The following is a 20599-nucleotide window of genomic DNA, read 5'->3' on the forward strand; positions in this document are numbered from 1 at the left end:
AGTCTTTCGAGCAACAAGCTCCGAAAGTTGTTGTACATCAAAGAGGAAAGAAGACAATTTCTGGTTCTATGAACCGGCCTTACAACTTGTAAAATGATCAATGAACCTGTCTGGATTTACAGTTCATTCAAACGTTCTTTAGTCTTTAATATCCATTGAATTTTCGTTATTCATAAATAATGACAGAGACTCATTACAGTCTCTTTTAATCGAAACACCTATATATACAGCTTTGTAGATCGTTTACTCAATCACCTCCACACGACATGTACCATCAAAAGCCAACTTTAATTGCCATTGTCTCCCTTCCAAAGCTTGATGTCGAAACATAGTTGTATGTGTGTATATATGGTTAGGTTCTGAATACACACAGTTTTAACACATATTTTTTTGTAGGGTTCACTCTGCAATGTACTTTAACGATTCGAACAATCTATCTTTTAGGTCTTCCTTAAAAAATCATATTTACAAATTAAATGGCTTATTTGGAAAGTGTTTTTTAATGACTAAAAACGTTTTTATAGATAATATTTTTGAAAATCCTTAGTAAAATGAAATTTAATCTTGGAAAAACACTTAAAAGTGTTTCCTGCAAAAAGCACATAACGGGTGCTTCTTCCAGGAAGCCTTCAAGCGCTTTTGAAATCCAAAAATACTTTTTTTCTGGAAGCGCTTTTAGTCATTTAAAAACACTTCCCAAATGAGCCTAAAATCACTAAAATCTAAAACCATATGATTGTAAAATTAAATTTAATATTTCTTTGTAGAACTATATTCGTCTATTTTCTTTACAGCAAAATAAATGTTTTAATCATTTTTGAATTTGTCCTATTTTTTTCAAAAAAAATACATAACTAAAATATAGTCAATTTGAGTTATTAAAATACATTAAAAAGTTGGTCCTATAAAATAATGTCAAAACATATAACGTTATTCTTGTATCGTAAGTACTAGCCCATATATATATGCACATGTGTGTGTGTCAGTTTGTGTTTCCACACACATATATCGGTGTCATATGAGTCTCAATTAAATGGCCAAAGCAACCACAGTGTTGGATGTGCAGGGAGTCAACTTACCCATTATGTGTAGTTATGGAAAACACAATGCAGTCCAACTACCTGATGAGACTTAATGTCATTTTCGACAGAGTATAGAACAATGCTATGATCGGTTGCTTACTTAATAGTGTTGAATCATAACTCTGAATCATCTTTCACATAGTACTACAATTTAGTAATATTCATTTTCATTTCTTCACTTGCAAGTCAAAAATTTTAAATTTGATTATCGTTAAAGACGAATTGAACCACATTATTGCTAACTCATTATGAGACTAAGTCCGCTCCTTCATTCCTTAACGCAAATAATATCGTTTGTTAAAAAAAAAAAACTTTGAATCATCCCACGCAAATATATACGGTTTGTATGCGCTTGTGTACGATTAACCCTAACGTTCTTAAAATTCAAATGTAGTCCATAAACCTGTATCAAATGTCAGATGTTTTATCTCAACCTTTCACATTAACCCGCAGGGCCAACGTTAGGCTACTTCTTGTTGGTTTTCAACTGGCGGTAGGGTTTCTGGATCTTAAATATTTTGACCGTCAGTACTTCCCAGTTCCCACCTTGATTTGTTGACTAGTCAATAACCACAGAGCTGGGCTGACATGAGATCATATTTAATTGGTTTAGCTGGGACCCGGCCCAACAATTTCATTGCCTGGTTGTTCTCAAATGGCAAGTGACTTCAGAGTTCTGACCGGAGACAAATACGAGCGGACATTATAAATATAAATATTAAATACCTTTATTATTGCTGCGAATGAGCGTACATTTTATACTGTTTGACAAGAGAAAAGTTACAGCGAGTTTTTTAAAGTGTAATTTTTTTTATAAATTTATGTCATTTTATACTTTAATGTTATTTATGTCATATTGTAGAATATTTTGTTAAAAATATAAAGTAACAGATAATTAATAAATAATCCAACTTTTAAAAGTCTCTTAAGCATTTCTCGTTGGACAATATCTTCTGCAGCAGCCTCTCTTGATCTAGACATTTTGTGAATTAAGCCACTAGAATTTTTCACCTTCACACGAATTTGAAATTGTGAATTCGTGAATGGGACGGGGTTGTCATCATCAACATGAAAAAGGTAATTTAATAATTCCACATCTAATTGGAAAATCATTCCCATTATATCATGGCAGTCCGAGAATGGCTACTTTAATTATTGACGTTTTATAATCTATATAGGCTTATTTTTTGTTATGTCATTAAACTCCAACTTAATCTCACCATTTTTTCTTTAAAAAAAATATTGGCAATTTACACGCTGAAATTCAATTTCACAACATTTTATTGAGAATCTGTCAAAATGTGACAGAATGTATTGACATTATAGTGTAATTTAGTATTTGTTGAAATTCGACTGTCAATGGAAGAAAATCGAAGTGAAGGAAGAAGACTCAACGACGAATTTCGGCATGCAGTATGAAGTTGCGAGCATCAGCATTCATGAATTAGAGACTGAATCATTGTTTAATTCGACTGGTAATGGAAGTAAATTGAAGAGAAGGAACAAGACATGATAATTTTACCAAAATACCATTCTCTTATATGCTTGAATAGACGCCACATAAGCAATATTTCTATCACATCATCACATCCGTCACATTTTGAAAGAATAGTCAAAATCTCGGCAAAGTAAAGCAAAAATCGAGTTTCTGAGTGCAAAGTGACTATATATTTTTTTTTCAAAGAAAAAGTGAGATTAATTTGAGGTTCAAGTAACCTACCAAAAAAAAAAGCCATCTATAATATCCTATACCATTGCAACCTTTTACAAGTTCAAAAAGTTAAATCATGATGTCACAGAGAAAGAGAGAGTTTCGTTTTTACTTTTTTTTTTCTTCTTTTTGTGACCTATCAAAACAAAGAAATCCACCTTTCCTATAAAAAAATAATAAAAAAAATCAAAGAAATCCACAATCTTTTCAATGTTACATCTTGCATGCTCTTATGCTCCACTTAAAAGTTACAATTAAACTTTGGGCGCATTCAGTGTTTTACAATAGACTTTACTTGTACAGAACTAAGAATATATTATACATATATAATCGGCACATATAATAATTATTCTTCTCTTGTTATCGTACAAATCAGATTATCCTCTTATCACCTAGTTCTGATTTTAATGGTGTTTCTCTTCCTAAAGTTGAAAAAAATCCCGAGTTAATCCTCCAACGGATGCGGGTGTTGATAGAAGGGAAAAGAATGTATTAATTTGCTGCCAACCAATAACAACCTGATTACTACAAAGAATTGCCCCCTTTTATTACACACAATAATTTCTTACTGTATATAATTTATTAAAAATGGTATATTCGAACTTCAATACAAAGGACAAACACTATTAACAAGGAGTTTACGCATTGAGATCCTTTGGTTTCTTGTATCCCAAGTCTAACTGGTGTGCAGTCTTCTCCTTTTACTGTTTCTTAGTGCCACAGTACCACCTGACCCATTCTCTTTCACTGGGGCAGTATTGCTTCCTTTTCTTTTATCCAAATTATCTCCTTTAATTATTTAATTAGATTAAACGGAAAAGTTAGGCCAATATTAGATAGGGGTGTGCGTATTAGATAGGGGTGTGCTATCCGCACACCCCAAATTATTTCTCACACACCCTTATTAATTTATATCCGTTGATCTTCTTCAATTCATCTGATCCGACGGTCGAAAATTAGAATGCTGTGTGAGAAGTAAAATTGGGTGTGTAGATATCACACCCCTATTAGATACTGTAAAAATGGTAATATATAATTACAGTACCGTACCACAAGGTCCACCAATATACTTCCATGTCCTGTCAATCCTGATCCTCCTCCATACGTGACTAGCTACACGTTCTAGGGCACACTATATAACTAATATATGCAATTGTTGAAGGTTTAAAGGGAGGGGATAAAACAATTTAAAGACAAAAAAAAAAAAAAAAAAAAAAAAAAAAAACGAAAAGTCCAAAAAACTTTAGTTTTAATGAAAAATGATAAATAAATGTGTAGTGAATAGTACCAGAGAAAGGTAAAATGTAGTTTTTCGTTAAAAATGAACAGTACCGGTAGCGTTTCGTTAAAACTCCAAAACTAGGATTCTCTCTCATTCTCTTTCCATCATCTTCCCTCCCTTCCTCTCACATTCTCTATTTTGTCTTTCTCTTTCTATATAAAATTAGTATAAGATGTTGACATGACTTAACAATGACTGTTCAAATACGAGAGAAGAGAAAGGGAGGAGAAAAAAGAGGGGAGAGAATCATACACCGAAGAACCAACCAGTTTGTGATTTTCTATTTTCTAAAAATTAGAATTGTATTTTATTTCTAAATAATAAAAGCATTTGATTGGGGCAGAATGTCTGTCTTCTTCAATCCAATTTTTTTTTTTTTTTACACACGAATTAAAGTAGTTTAAAATACATATCGTTTTGTTAAAAGAAAAAAAAATACTAGAGAATAGACCAGAATTGGCGAAGTGTTGATCTAAAATTGGTTACACACTTCCAACAAACTTCTTGCTTATACTCCATCACTGTCGTCAAAGGAACTACAAAATATTGATTTTGAAATGAAAAATCGCAAACGAAAAAATCTACAATACTTTGAGTAATGAATATTTCTCCACTTAAAGTCTTGAGATTCAATCTAAAGTATAGCTACGAAAGAAAATTGGACCACAATTGAATTTAATCTAAATACTTTAAGTGACAGAGTATTTAATTATCCGGAATATATAGCCATAAGCAATAACGAAATGGGAGGATACCAAAAACTTAATCGGCTATGTTTCGGCTGAGAAATTCCCAAATTTTAGAGGATTGATGCCCAATTAAAAGAGATTATAAAATATTATATGAGATAATATAAAAGCATGTACGAGAGATAACGACCATTTTCGAGTATGAACTTAATCGGCTATGTTTCGGCTGAGAAATTCCCAAATTTTAGAGGATTGATGCCCAATTAAAAGAGATTATAAAATATTATATGAGATAATATAAAAGCATGTACGAGAGATAACGACCCTTTTCAAGTATGAACTTACAATATATCTTGCATGTCTTTGTAATCCATGTATGTACTTTCAATATTTTATACCTAACATTTTGTAGCAATTTGACATCAATATCTTGATACTTGAAAAATCCCTCCCCACAAACAAAATTAATTTTTTTTGACAAAAAATAAAATATTTTAGATTTTATCAACCAATCAAACGGGCCACGCGGCAACATCATAATTTACTTGTGAATTATATATAGCAAGGGTTTCGCACGGGTGACGTGATGAAACTCCAGTTGCCATCACGCACTCTTTACGTAATTATAATATTTTCCTCCATAAACAGAACCACACATAATTCCCGGGAAAATCACATCACTATTTGTTTTTCCTTTTTCCTACTCTCGAAATTTCACGAAAACGAAAAATAAAGAAATAAAAATAAATACAAAAACTTCATATTTATATCCATCGAAACTGATAGAGTCTCCAAATCAAAATCTCAAGTTTACTCATCTTCCTTACTCTCTCTCTCTCTCTCTCTCTCTCTCTCTCTCTCTCACTCTCACACACACACACACACACACACACACACACAATCTCTCCACAGAGACAAGCATTCCGGCGACTTCTCGGATCAATCTCCGACGACGATAAGTGATGGGGAACCAATGACTCAAGCGATCAGGGACGACGGCGATCATCATCATCGTCATCATCATCATGTCGACTGTATGGAGCTCGGACTGTTTTTCGGACCTCTTGTGCGCGGAAAACTCCGGAATACTGTCCGGAGAGTCGCCGGAATGCTCGTCGGACGTGGAATCTCCGGCGTGTAGCGAAGAATCCATCGCCGGATTCATCGAAGGGGAGCGCCACTTCGTCCCCGGTTTCGATTACTTGTCTCGCTTCCACTCTCAGTCGCTCGACGTCACCGCCAGAGCCGACTCCGTTGCATGGATTCTCAAGGTAAAACGTCAAACGATTTATTTAATCGGCGGCTAACTTTAATATAATTAATGTAGACCATTGTGAACGAACTGATCGTCGCACATCCTTTTCTCCTCCGTTTTCTATTTCTGACATTTACATGGAATTAACTTAATCAAATTCGATTCAAGTCAAATGGATAGTGTAAAAATCAGTTCTCTTGAAACGCATGCGCGTGAGAGCTTTAGAGCTATTATCTATAGTGTCTCTTGCATTGCTAGCGTCAGGCGAAGACGCTGTTTATCAGCCGCCGGATCTATCTGTAAATTGCTTTTCAGTTTCGGACGAATACCGGCGGCTCAATTGGATTACTTCCCTTGTAATATCAGTTAATCAATATTACGTTCTGTATGCAGGTCCAAAGTTACTATGGGTTTCAACCACTGACGGCGTATCTCTCCGTTAACTACTTGGATCGGTTCTTATACTCCCACCGCCTGCCGGTAAATTTAATCTTCATTAGCGATTAAGCTGAATAATATTTAAGATTATATCCTAATTATTGGTGAAAGACGTAATTACTTTATTGACTATTCTAAGTACGTATAGACTTTTCAAACGTACGTAAAATTAATCGAACAAAACAAAAAGTTCACTGTACAATGTGGACAGTAGGTGATTCGTTGTACGTACTGTTCCATTACAATTTCGAGAGATTTTTTCACTATAACCAGTACCTCGTATGTTACATATAACCAGTACCTCGTATGTTACATCATGTATCACTAAACAAATGATGAGATATATGTGCTAAAAAATTAATAACTTAAAAAATAAAATTTAATATCATTCCTATTAAAACACATGATGTACTACTTGTGTTCCCGTCACAACTAAAAATTTCTCTACGATCCTCTAAACTAAACTCCAAATTTTTTATTAGGTTAATCTGACTTTATAATTACTACAGTATTAAAGTACAATGATACTAATTATTACATGTCCTTTTAATATTAACTTTGTTATTTTTTCTCTGACACGTGCTAATACGTCTAGCATTGTGTATCGAGTGCAAACCAACAAATTACACAGGAATCTTAATTAATTAAGTCCATATGATGACGATAGTACTTTTTCTAATAATACGCGTTTTGTATGTTTATTGTTTGATCAGCAAGCAAATGGGTGGCCGATGCAACTTTTAAGTGTTGCTTGCTTGTCCTTAGCTGCTAAGATGGAGGAACCTCTGGTTCCTTCGCTGTTGGATCTTCAGGTATTAATTATTATACGTAATCAACCCTAATTTTTTCTTAATCTAGACTTATTGATTTTAATGTGTTTTTTTTGTTGGAATATTGATTTAATGTTTAGTTATGGCAATAATATTATAAAACAGCTAGCATGTCACTATAATGTAAGATGTACACGTGTCATAGGTGGAAGGTGCCAAGTTTATATTCGAACCCAGAACAGTCCGCAGGATGGAGCTTCTGGTGCTGAGCGTTTTGGATTGGAGGCTACGATCCATAACACCCTTCTGCTTCATCGCTTTCTTTGCATGCAAGCTCGATCCAACGGCAACTTTCATTGGCTTTCTCATTTCACGCGCCACGGATATCATCTTATCCAATATCCAGGGTACGTACTGTACGTAATATTTACATGCAGATTTGTATATCTATACGTAATACAGTTGTGTAGGTGTGCGTACGTATATGCATTGTGATAACTTGTAGCTGTTATTCTTGACTTTTGTTGTTAATGAATTCATAATTATGTCGATCCGTAGAATCTAGCTTTCTTGAATATTGGCCATCATGCATTGCTGCGGCAGCAATACTCTCTGCAGCCGATGAAATCCCAAATCTGTCACTTGAAAACCCTGAACATGCCGAATCATGGTGTGATGGACTAAGCAAAGTAAGTACACATTATGATTGCTTTGCAACATGATATTTTAAATTATTCTAATCTACATGTTTACTTTAATTTGCAAATTCCGAAATATATCCATTTTCTAATTAATTTGCAGGAGAAAATCATCGGATGCTATCGATTAATGCAAGATCTAGTGGTTGGAAATAGTCGGAATAAAAAGTCATCACCCAATGTGCTACCACTCCAACTCCGAGTTACGGTTCGGGGTAGAATGAGGTCGAGTTCGGACTCATCGTCCTCGTCATCGATCTCATTATCTTCGCCATCGTCATCATCACCGATATCATATAAAAGGAGGAAACTAAATAACTGCTTGTGGGTAGATGATGACAAAGGAAACTCCGAGTAAGGGGATATGGGAATTATAAATAAAAGGGAAATGAAAATGGTGGTCCAAAAGTTGTCTAGAAACCTCATATTTTTAGGAGGGGTTTTGGGATTAAAAATACCTGATCGTGGGGTTTTGTGTAGATTATAGTATATATAATGTCTGTATGTATAAGAGTTTGGTGAGTTTTGGAGATATTTTATTATTTTATTTGTTGTTTTTGTTGGTGGGCATTGCCATTATTCATTATATAATGGCTTTGCCGATTCCCAAGGGAGGGGGATTTGTTTTAGTAAAGAGATATGATTTATAAAAATAGTGGAGTCATGGAAGCGTGAATGAAGTGGGATTGAATTCAAAGGCCTCATTGAAGATGGTGGGACATGAAAACAAGGAAAGAAAAGAAAGGGTTGGCAAAATTAGGGATCCAGCTTTGAAGTTTGAGCAGTTTTTGCTGAATGAGACCAATATGGAGTCAAATGAAATTGGAATACAAGAATCTATGCTTTTGTGAGCGCTACGACGCAGTTTGAGAACAAAGATAATATGATTCGTGTGCCGTTGTTTAAGTTTTTCTCCTCATCTAGGTTGATTATTGCTTCTGACTCCTCAACTGTGTGCGTTTTTTGACGGGAAAACCAAATGAACGGGTGGAGGTGAAGACTGAATACGATCGGTGGCTTCACCCATTTTGGACTTTTGAGTGGTGTGTGTGCTCTCCCACACTGCTTTGGTGGCAGAGTGCGTGGCGCACACCTGTCTATGTGTGCATTTTTGGCGGGAAATTGCCTGTTTTATTGGCCTTGAGTGGGCCTATAACCATACTGATGAACTCTGGTGTTCACACGGGTGGTGCATGGTCACTCGTGTCTACACCTTTTTTATTTCTCTTCATTTATTTGATTTTTTTATTTAAAGAAAAAAAAATCACGAGGGGGAGAAACCTCCTTAGTATTGTCCTAAAAAAATACAAAGGTCTTTGGGGCCTTTTCATGTGTGCTGTATTTGATTCATCATCAATAAAATATCATCAATACTTCTTTCGTATCTCTCTAGCTATCTCTCTGGCACATCATTGACAATACACAATTTGCAGCTTGGTGCTTTATGTTTATTTTCTGTGTGGAAGTTTGTGAGTGATTTTAGCTCCTCTGCAAAGTGAGACCACATTTGGTCCCGCGATCAATAAAGACCGTTCATTCATCGAGCGTGACTGTTCATATTAAGAGAATTTGATTTCACGTCCTCACATATATGAACCCCTCTCGTGACCAACGATTAGAAAATCTGATGAATCATTGTGAGCAAGTCACGTGATGGATGTTGTTCACTCAAATGAAAAAATCTGTTGTGTCACTTTGAGTAAGTCACATGATAGATGTTTAGTGGAGAAATCTCTAGTTGTATGCACAAACATATATATACATATGTATATCTTTGATATCAGAGCAAGTTATCTCATGACCGGCCCATGGCTGTTCTAATATCTCTACCAGATATCAGACAACTCTGCCTGATATGCAGTGATATTTCACCTTCACAATTGTATTTTATTGATGATCAGCTAAACAAGTAGGGTTTCAGTTCGTTAATATGAAAATTAACAAGGTGGGGTGTATACTGTGGTGGGCGCTAGGCTGAGATGAGATGATATGGTGGGAAAAAGCCAAGGCCTTGAAAAGGTGCTTTTAATTAAGTACTTACAGCTTCTCACTACAAATAGAAAAAGGCCAACTAAGAGCATGTCATTTAGTCACAGATCCCCGACATGGGGTATATTATTTTTGCATGTAGTAGCATTATATATTATGGCCCCTTATGTACATATGGCTTGTAAAAGGTAACCATATGCATTTAAAGCAACTGCATGCATAGTCATGCAATCTTATCATCAACTTCTCGATTAATTTTCCAGGTGGCAATATGCAAACCGATCGAGTATCCATCATCTCTCAAATCTTCCTACATCACTTTTATTTTTCTTAGTTTTACTCACACACACAAGGGCCGAAACTTACTAAGGCCAGAAAGGCACGTGCCCCCCAGTTTTTGGCCAGTGAAAAAATGGTATGAGCAAGTAAATCGCAATTATTTTTCGTCAAGACGAATAATAATCAACTCACTATCATCATCAACTCTATTTCTCATTCCTCATTTAGAACTACCAAAAGGCGGGTTTAATATATATATTGTTTAGTTGTATAGTTTATTCTGGTAGCTAAAGAAAAAGAATTATCTCTCGTATGTCTAATAAATTTGACCTCCTAGCCCTATACGTATATAACTTATTTATTTGTTCACGTACAATATTGACCCTAAAATATACTTAAAATGGCTAAGCACACAATGGGTATGAATTGGTCAAGTGCTCGACAAAATGCCTCACTTAAAATTTTAAAAAATTGACACTGCACTCTTTTTAAAATTTCACGAAGACTTGCATCTGTCATTGCTTAGTTGTGCTCGCATAAACATTATTTAAAGCTTCGCCCTTGCACAGACACATCTAAATTATGTCAATATGGCTGTTTAAATGGACCACCATGAAATAAAACAACCAACGTAGTGATAATTGTTGGAAAGAAAGTACATTTTCTCCAATTCCTCTTGGATGGTTGCCTTTTAGGGTATAATAATGCCATCATCCATCGAGGACATTGAGAAAAAGCATCCATGCTACCGTATTATTAAATTTAGGGTTTCTACAGTGTATTCAGGTTTTACTTTGTTTGAGAAAGTTGAAAGTTTAAATTTGATGAACAAGTGTTGAACAAATAAATTAAATTCTGAGTTAAGAAAAACATAGGTTTAGATAATTTATTCACATTGATGAAGCTTAGCTAGTTAATTACTTGCTGCTTTACAAAAGGATTTAATTAAGTTTGTTTCGACAATGTGGATCCCTTGATCGATCCATGCTGTCGGAATCCACTTTCTAATTTAATTAAATGAATCTAATTAATCAATTCATAATTAATTATGAATGGAACTTGCTAATTAATCAATTCATGCAACATGGAATTGCCTCATTAGGGCCAGCTAGCTAGGGTTTTTTTTTTTGGTGGGAGCCATGAAGATTAATTTTGGACCACACGGATCCGTCACCAAATGCCAATTCGGATCCATATTCTTCTTCTTCCCCCACCAAAAAGGTCACCCATTAGACAAAATGCAGGTCCGCGGGTTTGGTGATCAACAACTGATAAACCTAATTTATTCACAATTAGCCCACCTCCTAGACCTATGCATGAAAAGTGACAAAAAAAACTTAACTTTAATTAAAACATAAATCTGACGGGAAATAGGACAAATCGTGGAGCGCAATGACATTGCTATCAAACAATTTTAACCACACAAAATAAATACAGATGGCTTATCTTTATCCAAGATCATATACTTTTATTTTTCCACAACAGCAGCCATAGATGGTGCTGTTTACACCAGTAGATACAAATATATCATATGCTTTTTATAGTGCCCTAACTCATATGAGCTTTGAGCAATAGGGTTTTTCAGGGTCCCTTGAGTATAATTCGATGGCAGTATATCGAACCCACGATGGTGACGTGACGCCTTCTCATTGGAGATAAAAAGGTGAAAACGTTTTGTTTTGTTTTGTTTTCTTTATACACTTTGGTTTTTTTAATAGAAATAGGAAGGTGGTGGTGTGGTGCCTCTGTGAATTTGGATTTTGTAGGCAATTTCTTTCCAACATTATTTATCCCTCCCATCATGATCAAGGCCAAGCAGTAAAGTGTGGGGATGATTAACATGTTGCTATCATTCACCTATTATATACCACGCATATGTTGAAATTTAGATGTGGTAATTGACAATCATGCATCAACTGTTGAATTTTTGAGAAACTTGAGATTACTGTAGACCATAGATCAATGAGCTAGAGATCACATGGGTACAACTCAAATAATTAGAGTAACTAGTGGCAAATGATTATTACTTTTTCCCAAGTACAAATCAAGTTTTAAGATTCATGCTATTAAATTCGATCGATCACTCATTTTGAGAATGAAAATATTTGACCTGTCACTTAAACTGTAAGCGATTATATCAATATATAGCCATGTAATTTGTTTATCTTGAATTGTATATGAGGGAATGGAATTGCAAGGGCCCAACCCTCTTATTTTTCAGTGGTGAAAACTTGTCCGCATGCTTCTTTTTCTCTAAACAAAATGGGATTTTAAAGTGAGGAATCCTAAGTATGAACCCTAAAGCCAAAATTTCTTTTTCTCTCTTAGTGCTCAAAAGTAAGAGGTTTGGAGGTGTAGGGAGCAGAATCTTGCTCTTTAGCTACTCTTTTTCTTGCGGAATTTTCAACTTTTTGAGGCCAATGACAAAGATAGAGGACCCTAAATATTCATCCTTTAAAGGTCATCTTTCGTTGTAAAAACCATATGCTCGTGGGGTTTCTGCAAAAGTCAGGCCCCTTAGACTAAAGGGTTCAAAAGCTAGAATGATGCTGAATATTTCAGATATCAGGTTTTGATTTTATGCTGAATGCAAGACACCACCATTCTCAAGTCCTTGAAATACTATCATTGTCCCCATCCCCCATACATGTAAGAGAATTAAATCAATTAAAAGAAAAGATTGTTCAAATTAAAATAGAAAATTGGGAAATCAGACAAAATTGCTGAAATGATAAGTTTTTTAGTATATCAGTATGTTATCGATATTTGATCGATAAGTCATCAATATGTCATTGGTCAGAATTGAAATTTGATTTTGGTAATCTAAGCCAATTTTTCAAGAAAATTTGATCGAAGACCCCTCCAACACCTGTAAAATTCATGTTGTGTCTCTTCAAAATGATCTTCCAGCTCAATCGAACAGATGACATGCAGATATATGTAAAAGTGGTATCTGTATGGGGAGGCCTAGTGCATGTGTTTGGCTTTATTTTTACAACTTGATCAAATCAAAATTGGAGAGGACTCTTTGGATGCCACGAAAAGAAGTTGAAAGGGGTAGGAGCTGATGTACGATGGCCGGTTGGCTATTATCGAGGGAGCGTGTATGTCTGATATTTTTCTTCTTTCTTTTGCTTTTTTGATAGTGCCTGGAGCTGGACCTCCATTTTCAAGAGTGGAGACAAAAGGGTCGTCTGTTTAATCATCAATATACATTAAACAGCCATCATCTCTTCGTTTAGATCATATCATGTATATGCATCTTATTAATTATATATGTACACATAACAGAACACATTTTTGTTTTCTTGTCATAATTTGATCAAAAGCAAACAAAATGTCTTTTGCTATAGTTGAAATTAACGAGCATGTACTGAGGCATGATTGTCTCAAAACCTTATCAACAATGCATGTTAACAGTATGACAATTTAAAGTGTCGTACTAAGTGATAAAAGAAAGTTATCGCACATATGAGGCTAAACAACTCACTAGACAAGTAGATTGCACAAAAGATTTGTTGAAGCCATGGTTGTGTCAAAACCCTAATCAACGATGCATGTTAACATTCTAACGTGTCATATATATTATGTGCCAAAATGAACTTATCAGGCTAATTAACAAATCACTAGACAAGTAGATTGCATAAAAATACATTGAACGATCGTCTCAATACCCTAATCAACGATGTGTGTAAACAATCTAACAATTTCACGTGTCATATATAGTGTGACAAAAGAAACTTATCATACATATGAGACTAATTAATAAATCACTAGACAAGTAAATTGCATAAAAAATACTTAACCAAGTACGAATGGAAAATGTGACTTGAGTTTAGTAAGTAGTGTGCCTTAGCCGAAAAGGATGTTAGCCGAAAGCTTCTGCTCAGACTGCATTAAAAGAATAACCAGGACACAGACAAGATTAGAACATTGCCTAATTATGTTTAGGTGTAGAACACCAACTGTGAAAGGTTGTGGTCGTTGAAAATTTTTAGGGGTAAAGGCATAGATCCCTTTTATCTTGGGTGCAAATTGAAATATATACCCCTCATGGTTAACGACAATTAAAACTAGAATTCAAATATTTCCTGTTTTAATTTCGTTTTAGTTTCTTTATCCTCATGAACATGTTCTAGCTACTTCTTAAGTGGCATGGCAGTTCTCCTCTCTGTCTTTGCATGTGGGAATATGTTACAGAAATAAAAAGAAAAAGGGTGAATGCATATAAACAATTGATTCTAGTGCATTCCACTTCATTAACCCATGACGGAAAGAAGAAACAAAAAAATCTTTAAAGCGAAACGTCAAGAGCATGATGGAAGATTTGTATCTCAACCTTATTAAGAATTCACTCGAAATTTTGTATTCAACTTTTCCTTATCAAAATATTGATTTTCGAAAAGAATCATAAAAAATGAGGGAAAAAAAACATAATGTATAGGATTTGGAATTGGATGTGAACTTATCCATAGACCAACAATCGCTAGGTGGATGCTTTTGTTTAGCAGAAAGCTTCCTCCAGAATGTTTGATTTATTAATGCAAATTAAGTTGAAAAGAAAGTTCACATTGCTTGAGGATGAACGTGTTTAATTGTAGGCACAATTTTTAATGAGCATTAGGGATTAATACGAGGCACTTCTCTCTATGTTAATTGCCTTTTCCCATTTGACCGTCTCCTCCCAACGCGGTAGTAAACTAATAATTTAGAACTTTTGTGGTTTAAGCAAAGTACAATAACATACAGGATCCAAAACTTTATTATTTTAAAGGTAAAAAACTTTGTTATTTTCATTTTATTTTAAGTTTTTTGAGTTTCCTTTTGTATCCAAAACTTCTCTCACTTTACCACTTATTTTGTACGCACAATAACACATCTTTTCTTTGGTTTTATTTCCCTAAAAAAAATTCGTCTTTGCTACTGTCATGTGGAAAGACTTGTGTAGTTGGCCCGGACTACGTCATTGATAGAGTAATCCTAAACAAAGCATGGAATATTAAAGTGGGGCTTATTCTCAATACGAAGAAAGTTGAGATTTACTATAAAATCAATTGGTAATGTAGAGAGTAGTTTAACGTACTTATAAATCCATGCAAGGTTCATTCTCAACATGCCCCTCACATGTGGCGAATTTTCAACTCAAACACTTGAGCAACACAAATGAGATGGCATGGAGTGCATGTAATCATTGAGCTTCAAACGTGAGACAACCCGCTCTAATACTGAGATTCCACCATAAAACGAATTAGTAATATGAGGAATAACTCAACTTACATAAAGGCCCATAAGATCTGAAACCCAATCCTAAGCCAGCGATCTTAAAATGCTGGCCCATTACAATTCTACGACAAAGCCAACCGGCCCAATTCAAATAATATTGCAGTGGTTTTGATTTCGTTAGAATCATATCCGCCATTCTGAATGTCGTTGTGTACTCCTTAAACAATGGCGCTCCACAAACCCTGTGGCTGTGGCCCTCTCGTTTCGAGCCCAGCACTTACTCCTCCCTCCAAAACCCCAATGTCCACCGTTATTCATATTCTTCGTCCGCCACTAAAACCCATATTCAGAAACTCCGCCGTAAAGCCGCCGAGAGCCACGGTGGCGACGCCCCAGAAGTATGTTTATCCTGACCCAATTCCCCAGTTCGCAGAATCTGTAAGTATGCTTGAGAATTTATGCCTTTTTTGTGGAGTTGATCTGAATGCATGTTTATGTTGTGTTATTAGCTCGACTTGTTTGTTGCAGGAGACTCAGAAGTTCAGGGCAGAGCTTTCCAGGAGGTTAGTTAAGGAGAAGGAGACTTTTGGGCATGACCTCCATAGTGTGGTAGACGTCTGTGCAGAGGTTTGTTATTCATATATCTAATGGGTTTTCTTTTCCCGTTTTCTGTGGTGAACAGTTGACTGATAAAAATGATAACATTAGTCGTGTAATTTGAGGGAGTTGTGTCCTAACGTAACAAAACCATATGCCGCCATGTTAGCTTCTAGGCTCATAGTTATGAATTTGAGGGTAGCTAATAGAATGCCATTGTTTCACCAATTTGGAGTTGCAAATGATTGATGCACCCGCTCTCGTAGCTCAAGTAGATAAGAGTATTCATCCTACAACTAAAGACCCGAGTTCGAAATTTTGGATCCCTTACCCAATTTTGCTTGTATAATAAAAAGGTTGATGAACAATGAATATGTACATGAGTTTATGAGCAGTAGCTGGCCCATCCAGTACAAGAAATAGGCCTTGGTTGTGAACTTCTGGTGCACTCAAAACTCTCTAGGGCAAAATTACTGGGCTTGGACTTCAGATTCCGGCCTATTGTAGTGAGGAGTTAAGAGAGAGAATATAATTATGATATGGTAATGAGAACATTCGGATTCTGCATCATAGAGCAAGCGGGTTCTTTTCTTCATGTTTGGTTTACATTTATTATTCTGGACTTCCTGGTGGCCGGTGGAGACATAGATTTTGATTACCTATTTGACATGTGGTCCTAGCATTCATGGCATCTGTGGTCTGGTGATCTGCGTGTTGGATTTGATTTCTGACTCACTTATGGATAGGTCTAGTCACCTAATTTTTCCAACCCACTGGTACTATGTGATTTGTGAAGATTGGAAAAACTGTCTACTTTTATTACACAAGTAACGTACTAACGTGTATAATTATATACAAATATGAACAAGGACCTGTAATCTGAAACTGACCCTTCATTCTAAGAGGAGTGCATTTTTTCGGTCACCACATAACCTGGCGTATTGATTGTCGTTAGTGTGATTTAACGGCAATCAATGTGGTGGGGAAAAATGTTTCCTTCGAAGTGTGTATGGCAACAATGTAATGAACAAAGTATGAAATAGAATTGGTTATCAGACGAGCCCTATTTTTGAAGTTGTGATGTCTTTTGGAACGATGGTTTTATTGGCACCGAAAATATTGATCTGGAATCCCCCTCTCCCCCTTTTAATTTCAAATTCAAGCCGTGCGCGGCTGGAGGGGGAAAGGGATGAGGGATTCCTCTTCAAATTTTAATTTTTTTTCCCAATTGTATGATAAAAGAGTTTTGCCTGGGGGCCTAAGGAGTTGTAACTTTTATGGTGTAAGCCAACCCTTTTATGTGAATCGGATGTTTCCTTTCTTTTCTAATTTCTATGGCGTGTGAGTGAGCCAGTGAGGCTATGAGTTTTGCCTGACTTGTAAAACAGTACAATAATTGAGCCTTTGGACAAAAATCTGACCTCACTCCCCTGTACTATTTTCCAGACAGCTTCCATCAAATAGTTCTTTCCATCTTTGCACGTTAACCTTCTGGCAAATGTTGTCTTATTCCTACCTACAATTTCAATATGTGGTGCATTAAAACTCGGGTGCAGAGGATAGAACACACTCGTTTGATACTATTTGAATCACTCAGAATTCAATTAACTAATTTAACCTCTTGTTTCAAACCAGATATTCAGTGAATTCTTGCACAGGGAGTATGGAGGACCCGGGACATTGTTGGTAGAGCCTTTCACTGATATGTTGGTTGCTCTGAAGGAGAAGGAATTACCTGGAGCACCTTTGGCTGCAAGAACATCTCTGTTATGGGCTCAAAGCTACCTCGATCGAGACTGGGAAACTTGGAACTCGAAAACACCGAAATGATGTATCATTTTTGTAATCCACACAAATTTAACTTTTGGTTTTGTATTTCTCCAGATCATTTATATTTCAAACACAAAAAAATGGGGAAGAGACCCATTGGCTACCAGGAAACTCACACTTCTAATACAATGTCAGATTCAGCGCTTTTTTTCTGTGTGTTGCTATACAGATGGATTATTGCTTTCAACATGGGATCCATTTTTGCACTCTATTGTCTACTCTGCATTCTGTTCGCTATCGAAGTTTGGAAACCGCTGATCAGTTTACGCCCTCGGAGATGCTCTGCAACGAGGGGCGCCAAGACTTGGACCTCAGTGCGGCAGCAGCAGCAGCGGCAGCAGCGGCAGCATTCGCTGATGATGTCCTTGATCGGTGCCTTTCGCGTTTTGAAGCCTGAATTACCACACAGCTAAGCATTAGTATTACAGACCGATAACAGAAGTTTGTCGATACAAACAGATGAGAAGGGTTGTTCAACTTCTACATACATGCTTGTTATTCTCCTTCTCATCAGATTTCACTTCTGCTGCTGCCTCTTCGCAACCCGAATTCTCCTTCCCTTGCCCAGTTCGCAACTTCTCGAGCAATTCGAGCTGCTGTTTCTTCTTTTTCGCCTTCAAAACCTTCTTAACCTCTACAAATACCACCCAAAAAAAAACACAAACATCAACACACAGAAACTTTCAAAACCCGACAACAACCCGACAACAACCTCAAAAAACATGAACACAAAGACCATACCTTGAGCAGTAACCAGCCGGTAGGCATGGCCGAGAGCGAGAGTTTCGTTTGGCCGAAGAAGCTTGACGCGAGTGAAGCGCACCGCTTTGCCGTGCTCTTCCTCGTGATTCTCTGCTACTTGTTCGTGATCTTGTTCGGAAACCGGCAACGGAATGATGAGGGAAACGTAGTGACCGGGGTTCAACCTCATCACCTCACTCGCACTTATAGGCCAATACATCCTCTCTAGCTTCCCACTCGGATGCTGTATCACCAGAGCTGCTGCATCAATGGCTTGACAGTTCCCCATCTCTCTCTCTAGACCCTCTCTCTCTCCAGAAACTTACGAAAGAAGACGACGAAGATAGAGAGATAAGGAGGAAGAAGAAGAAATAGAAGAAGAAATAGAAGAGGAAGAAGAAGGAAGTCACTTTCTGTACAGCTCTCCTCCCATAAGTTCACAACCCACAAACCCAAAGATATAAGCAAAGGTTTACCATGTTTCCCCGTCTCTCTCTCACTTCCCCAACCAACTCATGCTGCGTGCTTTAGTTTAAAACCTAATTGACACTGAAACATGTCCAAGCAACGAGAGATTTTTCAATGATCGGCACACGAGATGGTATACCACATATCACTATATAAATAGTGGGATATATGTGTTAAAAAGTTAATAACTTAAAAAATAAAATTTTCAACCACTTACATAAAAACAAGTAGTGTACTACTCGTGTTCCCGTTACAATATAAAATTTCTCCCAAGCAACAATGCCGATTATTTTAATTAGAACTAATAGTGATTATGAGCTTAGTAGCAAGGGGGCACCGGCTTGGTGATTACGAAGCGAGTTTACTGCCACGTGGAGAGATGTTATATGGTAGTGGTTTGGAAGGACACGCTCGGGGGTATCGACGGGGTCAAGGTTTAGGGACTTAGGAAAAACCGAAGCTACTAATTAATGTGAGAAAAGTATTATGTGACCAAGGCGGCAGATGGGGCAGGGCGTGCGTGTGCTAAGATTCTTTTGCTTTGAGTATGGACAGTCGACTACGACATCCCATCACACACTGTCTTGGTGAGGTTCTAACTTTGTGTTTTGTTGCCAAGAAAATGGGAGGAAAGATAGATTCAGGAATGTGAAAAATTCAGAGCGATCGGAGCTCTTTATACACGTTGCGTCCACTGCTAATCATGCATGATTTATTTTCTGTAATTAACTTTTGAAATTCTGTATGAGGAGGGTAGTACTCATTCAACATGGGGGCTGCTAGCTATGCGTATAAAGCAACCCACTAATGTGTGTTTAGTGCGGGAAATATTATTAAGCACTATGCACAACTTTTCGTACAAGCTTCAGTGTCCAACGCAATTTTGAGTAGGATTGGATCAAAGTGATACCTAAAAATACTTAATTAGATGTGTGAGCGTTCATACTGGCAATTTTCATTTTATTTATCAAATTATCTACTTGCTCGTCTTTATTTTTTGTTCTATTTCTAAAATTATATTCTCACAATTAGAATTACGAAAATCTAGGTGATTATTTTCATATCACGTTGCATGATGATGATACCTAAAGATAAAAATTTGGGTAAAGTAACCTCATTAGTCGAATGATCAGACATTTTCACAAAGAAATAAATTCGGTTGTATTCATGTAATAATAGACGCCATACAAATACATATTTTAATATTGTAATCGACTGTTCAAACTGTCCTACTAAATATTTTCACTACTTAAAACATAAAAATAGTCGTAAGTTTTCGTTTATAATTCAAAATATGTAACCCACTTTCTAATTTGACTTCTAATGGTTTGGTCATGGTTACTATTCCAAAGAATGAGAACTTGGGTCGTAGACATGCATGTACAACAAAAACAATCGTTTCAACCCCCTAATAAACTTATAATTCTTTGTATTAAGGATTAAGATGAAAATATCACATCTTACACACAGAAAAAGATGATTACTGAAGTCGACTGCCATATCAAATCATGTTTAAAATTTTGGGAGCAAATTCTGACACGAGACAT

General features: G+C 36.2%; 3 protein-coding genes and 1 long non-coding RNA gene across 4 annotated transcripts; 2 read left to right on the forward strand and 2 right to left on the reverse strand.

Moving 5' to 3' along the window:
- The first annotated feature begins 5539 nt into the window (after positions 1–5539).
- Positions 5540–9309, forward strand: LOC126597473 (cyclin-D1-1-like). Its single transcript, XM_050264267.1, has 6 exons — positions 5540–6035; positions 6413–6499; positions 7171–7269; positions 7433–7634; positions 7786–7916; positions 8029–9309. The coding sequence occupies exons 1-6, from the start codon at positions 5790–5792 to the stop codon at positions 8281–8283; spliced, it is 1020 nt and encodes a 339-aa protein (XP_050120224.1). The 5' UTR covers positions 5540–5789; the 3' UTR covers positions 8284–9309.
- Positions 9310–15579: 6270 nt separating this feature from the next.
- On the forward strand, positions 15580–17989 carry LOC126597325 (protein PLASTID REDOX INSENSITIVE 2, chloroplastic-like). The gene is made up of 3 exons (XM_050264109.1): positions 15580–15854; positions 15945–16043; positions 17649–17989. Exons 1-3 carry the CDS (start codon positions 15642–15644, stop codon positions 17841–17843), a joined length of 507 nt encoding a protein of 168 aa, XP_050120066.1. The 5' UTR covers positions 15580–15641; the 3' UTR covers positions 17844–17989.
- LOC126597326 (uncharacterized) lies at positions 17287–17768 on the reverse strand. Its single transcript, XR_007614212.1, has 2 exons — positions 17632–17768; positions 17287–17529 (listed from the first exon to the last, which is right to left on the reverse strand). It is a non-coding gene; the product is annotated as an uncharacterized LOC126597326 (long non-coding RNA).
- LOC126597324 (uncharacterized) lies at positions 17851–19081 on the reverse strand. Its single transcript, XM_050264108.1, has 3 exons — positions 18585–19081; positions 18332–18477; positions 17851–18236 (listed from the first exon to the last, which is right to left on the reverse strand). Exons 1-3 carry the CDS (start codon positions 18871–18873, stop codon positions 18102–18104), a joined length of 570 nt encoding a protein of 189 aa, XP_050120065.1. The 5' UTR covers positions 18874–19081; the 3' UTR covers positions 17851–18101.
- Between the last annotated feature and the right edge of the window lie 1518 nt (positions 19082–20599).

Source organism: Malus sylvestris, chromosome 13 (genome assembly GCF_916048215.2).
Source record: "Malus sylvestris chromosome 13, drMalSylv7.2, whole genome shotgun sequence".
NCBI classification, from domain to species: Eukaryota; Viridiplantae; Streptophyta; class Magnoliopsida; order Rosales; family Rosaceae; genus Malus; species Malus sylvestris.